This window comes from Hermetia illucens, chromosome 4 (assembly GCF_905115235.1).
Source record: "Hermetia illucens chromosome 4, iHerIll2.2.curated.20191125, whole genome shotgun sequence".
NCBI lineage: Eukaryota > Metazoa > Arthropoda > Insecta > Diptera > Stratiomyidae > Hermetia > Hermetia illucens.
In genome coordinates, this window is record NC_051852.1 from 27,188,424 (window position 1) to 27,204,286 (window position 15,863).

At 37.9% G+C, this 15,863-nt stretch overlaps 1 protein-coding gene across 1 annotated transcript; it reads right to left on the reverse strand.

The window, feature by feature from the left end:
- Nucleotides 1-73: 73 nt before the first annotated feature.
- LOC119654459 (NPC intracellular cholesterol transporter 2 homolog a) lies at nucleotides 74-13,368 on the reverse strand. Its single transcript, XM_038059871.1, has 4 exons — nucleotides 13,171-13,368; nucleotides 547-660; nucleotides 306-481; nucleotides 74-238 (listed from the first exon to the last, which is right to left on the reverse strand). The coding sequence occupies exons 1-4, from the start codon at nucleotides 13,253-13,255 to the stop codon at nucleotides 155-157; spliced, it is 459 nt and encodes a 152-aa protein (XP_037915799.1). The 5' UTR covers nucleotides 13,256-13,368; the 3' UTR covers nucleotides 74-154.
- Between the last annotated feature and the right edge of the window lie 2,495 nt (nucleotides 13,369-15,863).

Below are 15,863 nucleotides of genomic sequence, written 5' to 3' on the forward strand. Positions count from 1 at the left end.
TTTTTGGTTTTAGTGAATTATCCACATATGAATTTTTGATTACATCATTTCATATTTAGAAATATTTTATCTTGTCTTTTATTTCATTTTCTTCCTACAACCACATATAAAAATATCATACATTAAGTCATTACACCAACAAATTCCAATTATTTTAGGCAATCTTGGCCGGAATCAGCAAACAAATGATATCTACACCATCCTGATTTTGCAATTCCCATTTAACTTTGAGCGAAATCTGTAATTAATTTAGAAGGTCGATTAGTTCAACAGTTTTACTTTAACTTGTATGTTTATATGATAACCTTTGGATACACTTTCTGTACTGGCAAAATAGCTTGATATTCGTATGTAGTGTCTGGCTTCAACGGACAGTTTATGCCAGTATTTGAGCATGCATCTGGGTTTTTTAAGGGAAATGGTACTGGAATACCATTGATTATTCCATGAATCACTGTGTTGACGGCTGTGGCGGATCCAGCTTCAGGAAAATAGCATATAAAAAATAAGCAATCATGAGTGGATGTTTCTTAAAAAATTACTTACAAGACACAAATTCAATGGAAATAGTCGCGTTGGTTCCTCGATGTAGAATGCACGCACTTTGTGATGTATCACAGCCGACAATGTTGATCTTTGAGAACTTTCCAGCTTTGGAACCTGAAAAGGATTATGCGAGTTTTTAATTTAAATTCTGATTCAGTATAGAGTTGAGTTTAAACTAAAAAGGAATATGGAAGTAAATATAATTTTGCTCCTCATATGTAAGAAACTTTGATAATTGCTAAAACTCCGAAGGTCATAGATTATTCAAGGAATCGCACCAAACTAACATGAGTATGAAACGCTTTTTACTCTGTTCTGTTTTAGCGAATAACATTGTAACGATTTGGTCAATGAAATGAAGCAAAATTTTGTTGACGATGGGTCCAATTCGGATGTGAGTGATTCCACTAATCATGGTGAATACTCAGTCCAATCTTGAAGCCTTATGAAATTCAATAAGATGAAAAGTTTATATTAGGCAATATCCAACCCAGTGTTGCTACCAAAAGCAACTACAGCACCGATGAACAAGTTGTTTAAAAACAGGAGACTTGTGGCTCGTCTAGAGAAGAGGCAACTGATCACACGCTGCCTCATTACTCTTCTGAACTTAATCTTTATACATCTTTTGATGAATTTCATGATTGTACGTTTTCTAGTCTTTATAACGATGTGAAACAACATCATTCGCAGCATTGCAAAATCGCAAATTTGTAAGGGCCATATACCTCCCGGATAAAAAATTGATAAGGGCACCATTGTCAAATTCATTAGTGAAGTTTACCCCGTCCTTCTTTACGGTTCCGAAGTATGAACTGATTCCCTCAGTAACGAGGCGAATTGGTTCGCCTATTATATCGTCTCTGAGCTAGCAGTAATGGTGATAGCAGTGGTTCCGATCGATCACCATGCTGCTGAGTGGTGGTTTATATACCTCAGAAAAGACGAGGGAAATAAGGAAGCCGTCGCTTGTGAAGAGAGAGCCTGTAATCTCTGCGCATGGTAGCAATGTGTGAAAGAGAATCGAGGGGTAGATGTACCTCGTGTTTCATTAAAAACTTACGGTCGTGGTTCAATCGAAAGCACGGTCAAGTTGACTGCAACCCAACTCAACAAGGACGCAGGAATGTGATGGATTATGCCTGCTATAAACTTTTCTTCTGCAGAAAGGTCGAGCGCCATCGCCACGACCTTTTTATAGAAGGTTGCCAAGTGTTGTGGACACATGAAACAGAGTGGCAATTTGCTTTCAAGGCATTCTTAAGACGACAAATATGGAGATGGATAGGAGAGATACCAGGGCAACTAAGGCTTCCTGAATCGCGGGGATGTGCTTCTACACTATAATTGTTGCTTTAATGAACTTCGAGTATGTAAATACAAATGTATCCAACCGGATGAAAAACTGTCTTCTGGTGGCGTTTTGAATTTGTCTTCAATGCATGTCTAATGCCAAAAATGGTGGCCTGGGAAGTGATCCATAGACTTTATTCGCTTCTTTACATAAGTTTACAAGGACACGGAGGGTGAGACGAAAACCCCCCTGGTAGTTCAGGCCTAAGCCGGTCGAAGCAGACCTAATTCTAATTCTTGTTTTAGGATTGTGGAAGTCCTGCGTCCACTATTCACTTGATGGCCGATCAGACCAATTGGACCGGACAAACTGGAAAGAAACTTTCTATAATTTTGTTTGTCCAGGGACTCCTCTTTTTGGAATCTGAATGAAACTGTAAGTCGCCTGTTTTTTATAAATTGAATGCTAGCTTAAAAAGAGGACCCATGGACACCCATCAAGTGGGTGGAGGATTTCGGAGTCCCTCGATCCTAAAACAATAAAAAGTTGTGTAATTGGCACAGTATTCTGTCATCAATGCAGATAGGGGATGAACAACAATACGCCAAACTAAGATCTTTGGCTTGGTTTAATCCTCAGCATGGATCCAAGCTCCCTTTTTCAACATCATGTTATTCAGTCAAGATAAAAGAAATTACATCAATCATCACAAGAAGACAAATATTATTGGCAGAACATGACTTGGTTGATCTTTACTTTCAATTTCGAATTTGATTAAAAGCTAGTAAAATCAAGATTTCAAATTCAAGCAACTCTACACCGTAATGATGAAATATGACCAAAGCCTGGAAAGCTGGCGCAACCCCTAGCTCAAATTTATTGCTTCATGATAATATTGGCCTATTCTTTGATGGATTTTTTTAGCATTTAATATAAGTAGCAAGTTTGAATCAAATTTTGTTTGGGAGGAGGAGAGGAGAAGTTTCAAGATCTGAGGGTGGAAAGGATGCGAAGAGCGAAGGGGAAGCGGTTGGAAAGCCGCGCTGTTCACCCCCGTCTATAGTGCCTCTAAGTGGGAGTATTTTGATATAATTAAATGCAAATATTTTTTGATTTCGTTCTTTATATTTTGTAATTAATAATGTTTCTAATTGAAATTTTAAATGGAAAAAGAGACAAGTTTTATTATCTAAATGCCGAATGATGGAGCTTTTATTCCTCATATACCGGTATTTCGGGGACTAGTTGTCCTTTTCCTCAGTGAGTTTTTGTCTTTAAAGTTTTTAATCCTATCCTACTTTTTTCGTAAAATTAGGGGGTAAAATAATGAAAACAAATTGATTTAATAGACATCAGCAATAAATTAAAAACTTTTTTCGATAAATATTCAGAAGAAATATTGTCCTGGTTGAAATCTTTCATATAATTGGATCTCAAAATCTTATTTGGAGAATCGGTGTCCAAATGAAGAAGGGTTCTGACTGGTAAACCACGTTTCCACCGAGAATAAAACCGGCTACAAAAAAAATCCCGAAGGACTAAATTATAAAAATAATTGTCGTCATTCGTGCATTATTCGGCTGCTATAAATTAGCGCCAAATTATGCAGCTTCATCAAGGACAAGTGGTATGATCTTGTGATATCGCGTTACGTTCGTGAAATATAATCTTTTGCTTGTTGTGTTTTCACTCGTGGATAAATCTCGGGAACAATTCCAATTCAAGCAGTTTCATCCTTATTATAGATTTGGATGGTCCAATAGAAACCACCAATCATCACTTTTTGAAAATAATGTTATAAATAAATTTGCTGATTCTTTGTTTGTATTTTCAAGCGACGTACTTTGTATCTCCTTTTAAACTTATTAGGCTACTGGCGCTCAAACCAGCAGAGATTTTTTTGACATGAGAATTTATCTGTTTTATTTCGACTTTTATCTTATCTCAACTTATTGATAAATTTCTTGATGGTTGTTTCCTAAACCATTTTATTAAAGCCTTTTCCATTCCTGGTGGTTCGGGCTTCCTTGTTTCGTTAAAAGATGCCCACTGCACTACTAATAGTCCTTAAAATGTTCTTTCTTCGATTTTCAATCGTGCATACCGACAGTTTCGATCAATGATATTTTCACAAGCCGGAGGCAGGGTTAATCCTCTGTTTAAATCAATTGATATTTGTCGTTTCACTTCAAGGGTTAAAAATGTTCTTTTACTTTTTCCATTCAGTATGGAACACCCTTGAAAACGTGTGAATCAAAGACAGACTCCGAACGACTTAAACACGCAATTGAAGCATATTTCACTAAGATATTTACTCTAATAGAGTAGTGTGCCCCTTAAATATTCAGACATCCGCAAATTCTTAAAATTCCAATACTCTCGCAATGGTTATAAACCTGGAAAGCAAAAAATTTTTCGAAAACTAATTTCGAAATGTTTAATTGCTAATTCCTTGACAATGCAAAGCTGATGGACCTAAACTATTTAAAATGGATTATATGTATTCTATATTATGAATATAACTCGCACTCAGTAATACAGTTGCTTTTCGGTTTTTGTACTCTAATTCCAACATTGAGTACCATCTATAAGATATTCTCCTCTATCTTGCCGCCCAGAACATCATTGACCCATACCAAAGAGGCTTCACTCCAGGCAAATCAGCAACAGATCAGATTTTCCCTGTGCGGAAACCATAGGAAAAACTGTTGCAATATGGACATCAGTTGCACCATCTTTTCATCGACTTCAAGGCCGCCTGTGATAGCATAGCCAGGGTAAAACACGGCCATGAGAGAATTCGTTATACCGATGAAATTGATAAGATTGACTAGGCTGACCCTCACCAATGTGCGAGGCCAGATAAAAGCACCAGGATCGCTCTCGAGACCATTCGACATCAATAACGGTCTAAGACAAATGGTTGCTCTATCGTGCGTCCTCTTTAACCTGGCCCTGGAAAAAGTGATCCGTGATGCTGAGGTAAATGCGAGGAGCTCGATGCTCTTTAAGTCGACATCATGGGAGGAACGACCCAAGACGTACAAACTGCCTTCGTCCAGATCGATCAGGCGACGTAAGATCTTGGGCTGCACATCAATGAAGACAAGACAAAATATATGGCGGCAACTTCAGCACCAAAAACCAACCAACCAACAACATCAAAAGGTAAATCTGTGCATGGTTGATGGCTGCCAACAGAGCCTATTTCAGCTTACAAAAACTGTTCCGCTTGAAACGTCTCACCATAGGGTCAAAACTCTTACTGTACAAGACAATGATCTTGCCAGTCCTCATATTTTCCGTAGCCTACATAACAACGAAATCTATGAGCGATATCATGATTGCCTGGTTGTGGATAAAATCTGGCTCAATAAGTTGCGGTGGGCGGGTCACTTAATCCGTATGGATGAGGATGATGCAGCCCGGAAAGTCTATGAGGGCAATATCTATGGTAGAAAAAGAAGACGAGGCAGACCCTGTTTGAGATAGAACGATGGCGCAGGCCAGGACGCCAGGCAGCTTTTAAGGATATTGATTTGTTGCACCTCAGCGTAAAACCGGGATGTCTGGAGTTTCTTATTAAGACAGACCTAGATGGTTGTTGCACCGTTGATGATGATGAATTTTAATATTGAAGCTCGTCTCGTTTAATATTGCAACTTTGTTGTTGTTGTTGTGAAAGTAATAAAATTAAATATGCCAGCACAAAGCTAATAAAGGACGAAAAACATGTTTCGAACAATTTAAACTATATTGAAAGTTGTGAAAATTGTGTTCGCTATTTTAAGCGGCCTGTTGTTCACTAGTTAGAGTACCTAATATTGAAAAACTGACGTTCGGTATTTTGGGATTCGTTATTTTAAGAGTCTACTGTATTTATTAGAAGTATCAGTTGAGAGCTATCCAAACTCTTTTGCGTCGGAAAAGATCAACAAATAAATGTTTTTGAAACAAAAATATGATTAGGTATCGTAAATCTACAGAAATTGTATTCACAAGAAATAGTTTCACGGAACTCACGGAACAGCTTCACTATATTCATGCTTGCTTTCCAGAAAATGGGGTTTGTGCATGTATATTACTATAACCAACCGTTTTATCCACAAATGGTACTCCCCGAACGTGATGCCGTCTCCACTTTTTTTTAGTATCTCTTAAGCTAGTGATGATAGGAGATACACAATACACCACTAGCATCCTTAACTACGCCATTCAACCTATAATCACCAAACTTTCCTGAAAATCCCGATATCAAAGCCGTTTCTCTCAAAACGCGATTGTGAGAAAAGTTTCATTTGTAAATACTTTTTAAAGCCTTGAAAACAACAATGTATTTTTAATTTATTTACAAAACAAAAAAAGATTGTAAAGCCTTTGTTATTTCTTTTTCTTAAAGGGTTTATTGGAAAACCGACTTTCTTATAATTTAATCAAATGCGGTTTCACACGAAAAGGCTTGATTTGTATGCAGAGGAAGATAATTATATTTTTATAATCGCTAGACAAAACGCGGTTTCCCTCTCCTATAAAATCCTCCAATAAAATTATATTGACATGAAATCTATTAAAAATTATGAAAACCGTAACACTATGGGTTTCTAAAAATATATGTGGCGGCGACACCTATTAAAAGGAAACCATAGGTCACGTGGAACCCACACGCATTTTTCCGTAACACATTGTCCTACGTTTTATAGCAATTCTGAAATCTAGAACAATGTTCCTATTTTCTACCCTTGTAGAGAAATGCTCCCAACACTAAAACGCGGACCTAAACCTTCATTGTTCACTTTTCAGAATCAAATTCATACGAACTAATGCATAAATTCTTTTCAAATTATTTCAAAAGATTCTTTCATTCTAATGTAAACTAACGATGCAAGGTTCATCTAGAACAGCCCATAGTAATATCCATCAGTTCCATTCAATATTATCTCCTTTGTGTTTTCACCTCGTCTATAACAATGAGAGGTGCTACACAATCCTTATTTTCATATAAAGCATTTTAGAGTCATGAAAACCCTTGAAATCAGATAGATTAGATATGTCGATCATGAGAATATAAAATAATTGCCCACTAAATAAGACATTGTAACTGAAGCTCTTTCTCTTTTATTAGATGGAAGCTCTTTCCTTGATGGAAACTCTCCATCCCTGGCCTTTTAGCAGAAATAAGGATGAGTGAAAAATGGATTTACACAAAAAATATTAACTTCCGATGAGCTGCTCTAGTTACAAAGATTATGCCTCACTCTATAGATTTCACTGATTCAAAAAGAGGGAATGGCGATATCACGAGAAAGTCTCCTAGAAAGTGTAATCAGAACTACTTACCAAAATGAACTTCCAGCTTGCAACAATGATCTACAATCGAAAATCGTATACCAGTACTATGTCGAAGCATCCTTTGGCACATGTTCCCAATTAATTTAAAGGTTCGAGTTTCGTTCGAATCCATCTTACCCCATTACATCAAATTTTACTAATGATCTAAGACCATTGCTGTAGTTTGTAACTAGGTAGTCATCATTGAGTTAGGTTGAGAAAATCGAGGAACCATAGTTTCAACTATTCAGGACATACATTAAAGATCCATTGTACTGTCCCCCGGCATGTGATGTATTGCAGATTCGTCGTTGAAGATAATCTTTCCGTGGTATTTTTGTGCAATAAATGGAGGAGCGGGGGAGGTGAAAACTAACATCTCCCGTGGATGAAATGGTTTGTTCCCATACTTTCCTAGGTTTTAATGGAATTTAGACATCGTGTCAAACCTGGTGTTGTTCAAAATGCTTTCAAAATGAGTCTTCTGCACCGTCAGTTGAAATCATTTGTATCAACTTCCGCGATAGATATTTATTGCTTACTTGAATAACCTCTGCGCCTATGCGATATTATAAAGGTCTAATGGCTCTGTACCGTACATGGATTTTATTTCACGGTCGAAACCTCTTCGTGTATTCTGCATCTAGCAGGAATCAGCTCAGACAGATTTTGCTAAATCTTCTTTTTTTACCATAGATATTGCCCCTATAGACTTTCTGGATTGTTAAAATTCTTGTAATATTTCAGGCTGGTATTGTATTATAATTACTCCTCTCCCCCATACTGCGGAAGAAGACCGTGGAGAAGCAAGATCATTGAAATACATATTGCTAGGTCATCAACCGACAGTGAGATAGGCGGTTCAGCAATACAGCAGATCTGGCACTTTTAGACTACTAATTGCTACATTCTTCTCAGTTTTTGATCGCCTTGGCACGGTTTTCAAGTAACTCGACTCCTTGCGCATGATTTAGCCGTTTTAATTTTCTTTTTCTTTTGCGTTCTTACCTACGACATATCACTGCTTTCGGTAGTCTTGTGTTTCAAGACCTATTCGGTTATAAAGTCCATAGTCAAGTGGACACATGCATTTTTTTATCATGGCATTGAAGGAACAAAAATGCCAAGGACCTCTTCCACATTTTCGAACTAGCTAATAATAATGTCGGATCCACATGTATGTCAAACCTCAAAAAAACCCTCGTGAATACAACCGTGTAGATAGGCTATTTGGCTTGGTTTTTTTAGGTCCAGGTCGCATAACACCACGCAGTAGATACGAGAGAACCTCCACCATTCGTTAATTTCTTACATAATATGCATGTATGTACGTAATTTTACCGTCATGGTTGACAAAACTCAAGTCGTGGATGGTCTAAGATCACACAATGCACCTAGGATAATTAAAAGGGATTGCCGAAATCTGCAGTGGCCTTCCTTCCTGTATTTTTTTCGGCACGGCAAAACAAGTAAAGACTGCATATGTGACTACCCTGGCTTACATGAAATCAGACCAGGCGCGCCTTGATCAATGATGGCCGAGGACAAAGCCCTGTAAGAGCGCAAATTGGTTCCGGCAGCCACTTGTTGAGCAGATGGCTTTACTCTGCTTTAAGACAGAGGATTCTATGTGTGCCTATAAGCGTCACTACCCGTATGAACGGCAATATGTATGGCTAATTTTGAAATCATTGAGGGTTTTAAAGAAATTTGTTCGTATATACGGAGAAGGAAATTGTCACTCTGATCGTTATCAAATGAAACCTATCGACGTCAAATATCTCCACTGTACGAAAACAAAATCAGCCTCATTAAGAGACTCAACATCGATAGAATTCAGAGTCAACTAGTGACGTAGACATTATGTTTCCACTTTAAAAAGAAAAGATTACCCATACTGAATGACCTGGAATATATACCCGTCAATGACATGTAGACAAAAGTAAGAAGCACTGTTAAAACCACCGGCAGTGTTAAGGAATCAAGGAGTCAATGACATGTAGACAAAAGTAAGAAGCACTGTTAAAACCACCGGCAGTGTTAAGGTATCATGAAAAAGAAAAATGATGGTTAGAGAGGACTTAATAGAGCTAGTCTGTTCAGTAAGAAAGTGTTCAGCAAAATTACGGTTAAAAAGAGGAATTCTGTTTTCAATTTTACACTTTATTAAAGTACTATAGAAAGGCTTTTCCGCCATTATATCAATAGGGTGTCCAATCTCTCTAGCTACGAATAATGGCTTCACGCCTTTTCTCCATACTTTGCCCTAAATTGTCTGCATAGTCATCACTAAACTGTCTCCACATTCGTTTCAACGTTACTTCTAGATCTTGAGTACTTTTTATCTTCATCCCTCTTAACTTAAGCTTCATCAACGTCCAAATATTTTCAATCGGATTGGCTTCTGGGTTTTAAACAGGCCAGGTGATACACAACTGACTGTAATGTTTGGGATCGTTATCCTTTTGCAACACTCATTCCCTCAAATCCATTCCATACAACGATCTGAGAGACTTTAATAATACTTTCTGCCATAATTTCATCATAAATTCTACGTCCAGATTTCTGGTGAAAGTATTAAGTGTACCGAATCCTTGCTGAGACAAGCATTCGTAAACATACACCTTTGCTGGATATTTAAACGTCTGTTGCAAAATCGTCTCTCCTTTTTTTGATGAAGCTCACTTCCAGCAATTACCAATTAGAAAAGTCGATTCATCTTGCTCCAATCACGGTCGATATTCTCCTTGGACCAACTTACACGTTTTTCGATGTGCTTCCCTGACAGTGCAGGATTTCTCGTCGTACTCTTGTGAGAATTCTCGAAGTTTTTATCTGGTGGTGTGTAATGACATCTTAGTGTTCTTTTTCCGTAATTTTTTCTTGTTGTACGCAGAGATAATGTTGGAAACTTCGTGAGCAAAGCGATGATGGTCTTGCTTTGGGCTTCAATGATACTCGGACTTTGTCCCTTTTTAGATAGATCATCGATATTGCCATCAGTTTCAAACCTTCTGACCTATTTCGCTACGAATGTCCTCGAAACTTTTAGGTGTCTAGCTACCTGGGCTAGACTCATTTTTGGGCCCTATTCATGATGGACGAGAAATACTGTTTCGAAGCGTTTTTTCATACTTGGCGCTCATTCTCTTTAAATAGCTAGCTACTTCCGAATTTAACACAGACTTAAATGAAAATGCAGCTGCGATCTTACTTGTTTGAAGTCCTGATTACCTCCTCTCTATCTTTACAAAATAAGAAAATTATACTGTACACGATATTGACGGCCACATTGCAAGAAAGATCAATCAACCAAGTGAACGAAAGCGGGAGACGACCTTCAGCGAATAACTAACAGGTTACTGAAGGAACGGACGGTACGGAGAATTTATGACAATTTTGCAGCTTTTAAAACAAACTTACAAACCAGTGGAAAAGGATAAAGGTTGAGTTCCGACCAAAAATAAGTATTTCTAGTCATAACAAGTCGAAAAATTGGAAGCTAAACGCTTCAGGGATGAAAGGTTTTGACATTCCTTGTCCCACCTTTCTACCAAATTTCATATCAATAAAAGTAGCCGACAGTAGAATAGACAGACCGACAGTAAACCGATTTTAATGAGGTTTTGTTTTACATAAAACCCTAAAAATGGCATCATCATCACCGGAAAAGAAAAGATAAAGTACTCAGTCGATATCCTCAACCTGGCATTCAACATCGGTCTACCGCCTCTACAGTAGATTGCTTGAAAGTAAACAAGACTCCGGGGATCTAGGATATGATAAGGATTTCGTGAAAATTGCCACACTTATCCAGCAAGTATGGAAGGAAGAGGAAAGCCCAGCGCAACGACATAAAAACATCATCTGACCAACCTACAAAACAAGGGACAAGATAGTGTGCCTCAAGTACAAGGTACAGTACATCTTCTTGCTATTTCGACCTGCAAAGTATTTAACAACATCCTGAAAAACAAGTTGAAGCCTTACGCGGAAAAAGTCATCAGGGCAGACGCTCAACAATAGATAATCTTTTCATCATGAAGTAGGTGCTCGAGAAGTGCTGGGAGTTTAATGCCTGCATGCACCAAATATTCGTCGACTTCATACAAGCATACGACAGCATCGATTACAACGTACTGCACAAAGTTGAAGTATAATTTAGAACCCCAGCAAAATTAGTTCGTCTCACAAAAGTGATAACGACGAGTTTAACTTCGAAATTTTTAAATAAGCTGAGTGATCCTTTTTTAATACTCTCAAGCAAAGGGATGGACTGAGCGGCCTCAATTTTCTTTAAATTGAACCTTGAGCTGGCAATCAAAAAAAATATTGATAGAAAAGGTACGCTGCTCCTTAAATCAACCCAAGCAGTAGTGTAAACCAATGATATCAATATATTCTCCCGTTCCCTCCTCAGTGTCAAGGAAACCTCGATTAAGCCCGACAATGCAACGGTCATGGGCCAATGAAAAACCAAGACCATTGACCCGAACTAGGAAAAAGTTAGGGAGTGAAACATGAGAAACAGAAATTAAAAGGAGAATACAGTTTGCATATAAATCATATTATTAGGAAGGTCCCTTGGAGCAGTTCAAGGAGATAGTGTATGTTGAATAGCAGTGATCGGAGGTGACCAAATTGCGAAATCTCCAATGGACTGACTACGTTCAACGAATGGACAATTCGAAAATATTCCAAAGCGAAAATCGTTGGCTCCAGACTAGTTGGCAAATCGAGAAAACGATATGAGGACTTAGTCGGCCCCGACAGCGCTTCAAACAGGCATAAGGAATTGACAGACGCGGTCATTAACTGGAGGAAATGCATTCGGGAAGCTAAAGCTCGAAACGGTCTATAGCGTTACGAAGAAAAATAAATACTTGTGGAGCTTAAATGAGTGCGGTAATATCATTCGCACCACAGTATAGAAATAATTGAAAATGAGAGTCGATCAAGCATAGCCCCAAAACCAGCAAATAGGGAGGTTCCAGGTAGAATCGAAACTGGAACAGTACCTCCTGCTGGTCTTAACACATATAACTAACATTCGGCAAACGCGAGAAAATGGCAAAATTAGATTGTAAGTAAATAAAAGTATAACGAAAAACATGACTTACAAATGACTTAGAGAAGCAAACTAAGGGAATACGTTAAAAGCGTTACAATTTTAAAGTAATAAATTTATTTCTGTTGTCGACGGTAGAAAGAAAAAGCCTTCCAGTGGATAAAGATAGCAACCATGTTGGTTGGACCCTTACAGATGCGTATTTTAAAAATCAAGGCTCGATGCACGTTCAAGCAAATAAAATTTACCACGAGATATGGAACGTACAGCATTCTTTTAATGCGAGGAGATTCTGCAAGCTTGGAACAATTTAGAGGAAAGAATCTTTTCATCTGAAATAAGTACTCAAAAAAATGCTCATTCTATGGAGTCCCTCCCATGCAGTACCAACTGATAGAAAAAGCGTCAACATGGTATAATTATCCCTTGACTTTACGCAGTTTCTGAATGACTAAGGTATTACTCAAAGAGATACACGATTAGTTGATTTAGTCATGGGGTTCGTTTAAAAAGGAGTTGAAATAGAAACTTTTAGTAGAAAGCAGAGTAAACATTGAAACTTGAACATTTGATAGCGAAACTGACACCAAGAACGTATCCAATCTAAAGTTCTACAGTCATCAATCTTGATATGAGTGCATACCCATTGCTAGGCACTGTACTAACAAGCAATGTTGAATCATCGTCGATTACTTTGTTCATCACAGCCAGAATTTTTAAAATTGCCACAGTCATTATATTTGTAATACGCCAATTTTCATCGATCAATCATAACTTTTAAGGTTTAACAAAGAAACATTCCCAATGTGTGCACCTTATCATCACCACATATATTCTTATAAACAAAAAGCCGCTGCCCCAATGGCCAATCTAAGGGGTCAGAGATAACTACGAAAGATACGAAAATATAAATACGCCAATCAACATATATTACCGCAGTCTTGAACATCAAGTCCACAAAGTCCTGAAATCAATGCGAACAGGCATCCTGCTAATAGAATCCTTTGGTTGTAGCTCATTATGATCACTAAGAAAACTGAAGTACTTTATCTTAAATCTGCAAAACCAGATACACCAAAACACGACAAGCTTTCAACTCAGACTGAATTTAAATTGAATCAAACGAGCACTATCTTCACGGCTTTATATTTACAGAGAGTCTGAATGTTGATAGTAATAAAATGTTTATCGACTCTTTCACACTATCAGTGCTGCTCGCCAGATCTCTAATCACCCTTATCAGAGTAAGCTAAGTGTGTATGTCTATAGATTCGTTGTGAACATGATTCAGAATCAGAACAATAGGGATTAAGTGAATGTCTAGAAATTAGAATAGTCTTGACCAAGACCCGAATGCCTAATCGATTAGGTATGGATTCGAGTCTTTAGAAAAGAAATTGTTCTAGGAAAATTGTAAGATAAACTTTTACAGCGAGCGTCTGAGCAACAGAGACTAGTAAACAGCATAATTCTCGAGAGAACTTGAAAGTCTTCTGGTCACATATTTCTTATTACTAAGTGGATTAAATTGCTCATGCTAGGAATTCTCTATCACTCGTATTCATAATAACATTAGCAAAACATGCTTCACTTCCTTCTTGTACTCTTGATAATTACTCTCGAAGAGCAATCGAAATCACTATCAGAGGCGTGATTTTATGGAACATAAATGGGTTGAAAAATGCTAAGATAATGAGGGTGTAACAATTTTCTTTATTTTCTCGGAAGTTCTTAATGAATCGTTGGTAGGTAGACAACAGGGAGTTATTTGGCCTACAGCATTTTTTTTCAATCGGTAAGTTGAGCCCCGCAAGGCAGTTGCAAAGCCTACCTCGGGGGTTGCGAAGCCAGGCCAAAAAATAAGGATTGTAGGTAATACCCTGTAATAAAAAATAATATTAGTTTAGCCAAGGTTGGGTCTGTTTATTTTTTAATAATTTGTTGAACTTTAGTTCTATTATTGAGACACAAATAACCAAGTCAATTTCTAATTAGTGCCTCTTACTCTTTTGAATTTTTATGTTCACCATGGAAGAGAAGGCTAGTTCACATAGGTGGGAAGCTTCCCTTGCTAGCTCTGGATGCTCCGCCTTTTTCATCCAGATACGTTAATATTTTGCGAATTAAATTCAATTCTAAGCATGCCCAAGACCAGGAACATGGTCACATTAGAGAGTTGGGCTCACATATTCAATAATGTCTATTGATAGCTTCAGAGTAAAAAAAGTAACTTAGGACTATCGTCATAGAACGTTTTTCCACTCCATAAGACTAGCAAAACCAAGAAGCTCCCGCAAAAGCCAGAACATATAATACTGTAATGGTGGCCACAGGGGAAAGAAAAAAGTGCTTAGTACAGCATATCTCCAGTACGAATTCATTGTCCAAAAATCCGTAAAGTATCAATGGAAGGAAAAAAAGCTTCAAAACATAGTAATTGGTGATTTCGATTATCAAGAAAAAGTTTATAATTTACACACGAGATTATCATTCCCTCCAGCGAAAACAAGTTTTGCCTACTTAAGTCTTTTTTTAGCAGAGAAAAACCTGATTATTGATAATATACTCTTTTACCATAAGAATATCTAATAAAGCCACCTAGGTAGATCTTACTCAACACGACCCCAATTAAAGTATTATACGATCGTAACAGGCGTAATCGGAATATTGAGTTATTTTGAAATATTGGTCAGTAATTTTCAATGTAAAAAAAGAACAAGGAAGCCACCAAACAAATTTCGAAGTGGAATCAATGTCCTGGAAGGAAAGCGAAAATAATCTTAAGATACGATTGATCCTCAACTAAAAGCAATCAAACAGAGTCCTGATAAATCTTGCTGAAACCGTTACTGCCTTCAAAAAAAGTGGTAATGAAGATATTAACAAAGAAACGCGGCTCTGGGAAAATTTCCATTTGACAGTGAGCCCGACCAAATTACCGAAAAAGTAGAATTTGGTGGTTCTAGAGATATTATAGATTTCGTCGTTATATAGGCTCCGGAATCGTCCATCTTCTTGCAGGGACTCAAAATTCTTCGGAGAATTCTTCTCTCAACCGCGGCAAAGAGTTTGCAATTTTTCCTGCTAAGTACCCAACTCTCCGGGGAATACATGAAGACTGACAAGATCGTTGTCTTGCGCAGTAAGAGCTTTGATCTTGTGATGAGACGTTTCGAGCGAAACAGTTTTTGTAAGCCGAAATAGGCTCTTTTGACAGCCAACAACCGTGCGCGGATTTCATCATCATAGCTATTATCGGTTGTGATTTTTGCCCCTAGATAGGAGAAATTTTCAACGGTCTCAAAGTTGTAGTCTCCTATCTTTATTCCTCCCGTTTGACCAGTGCGGTTTGATGTTGTTGGTTGGTTGGTTTTCGGTGCTGTCGTTGCCACCATATATTTTGTCTTGCCTTCATTGCTGTACACAAGATCTCTGCTCGATCTGAATGAAAGCAGTTAGTACGTCTCGGGTGATTCATCCCATGTGTCGATATCGTCAGCGTAGGCCAGTAGTTGGGTGGACTTGAAGAGGATCGTACCTCTTGCATTTACCTCAGCATCACGGATCACTTTCTCCAGGGCCAGGTTAAAGACGACGCATGATAGGGCATCCCCTTGTCGTAGACCG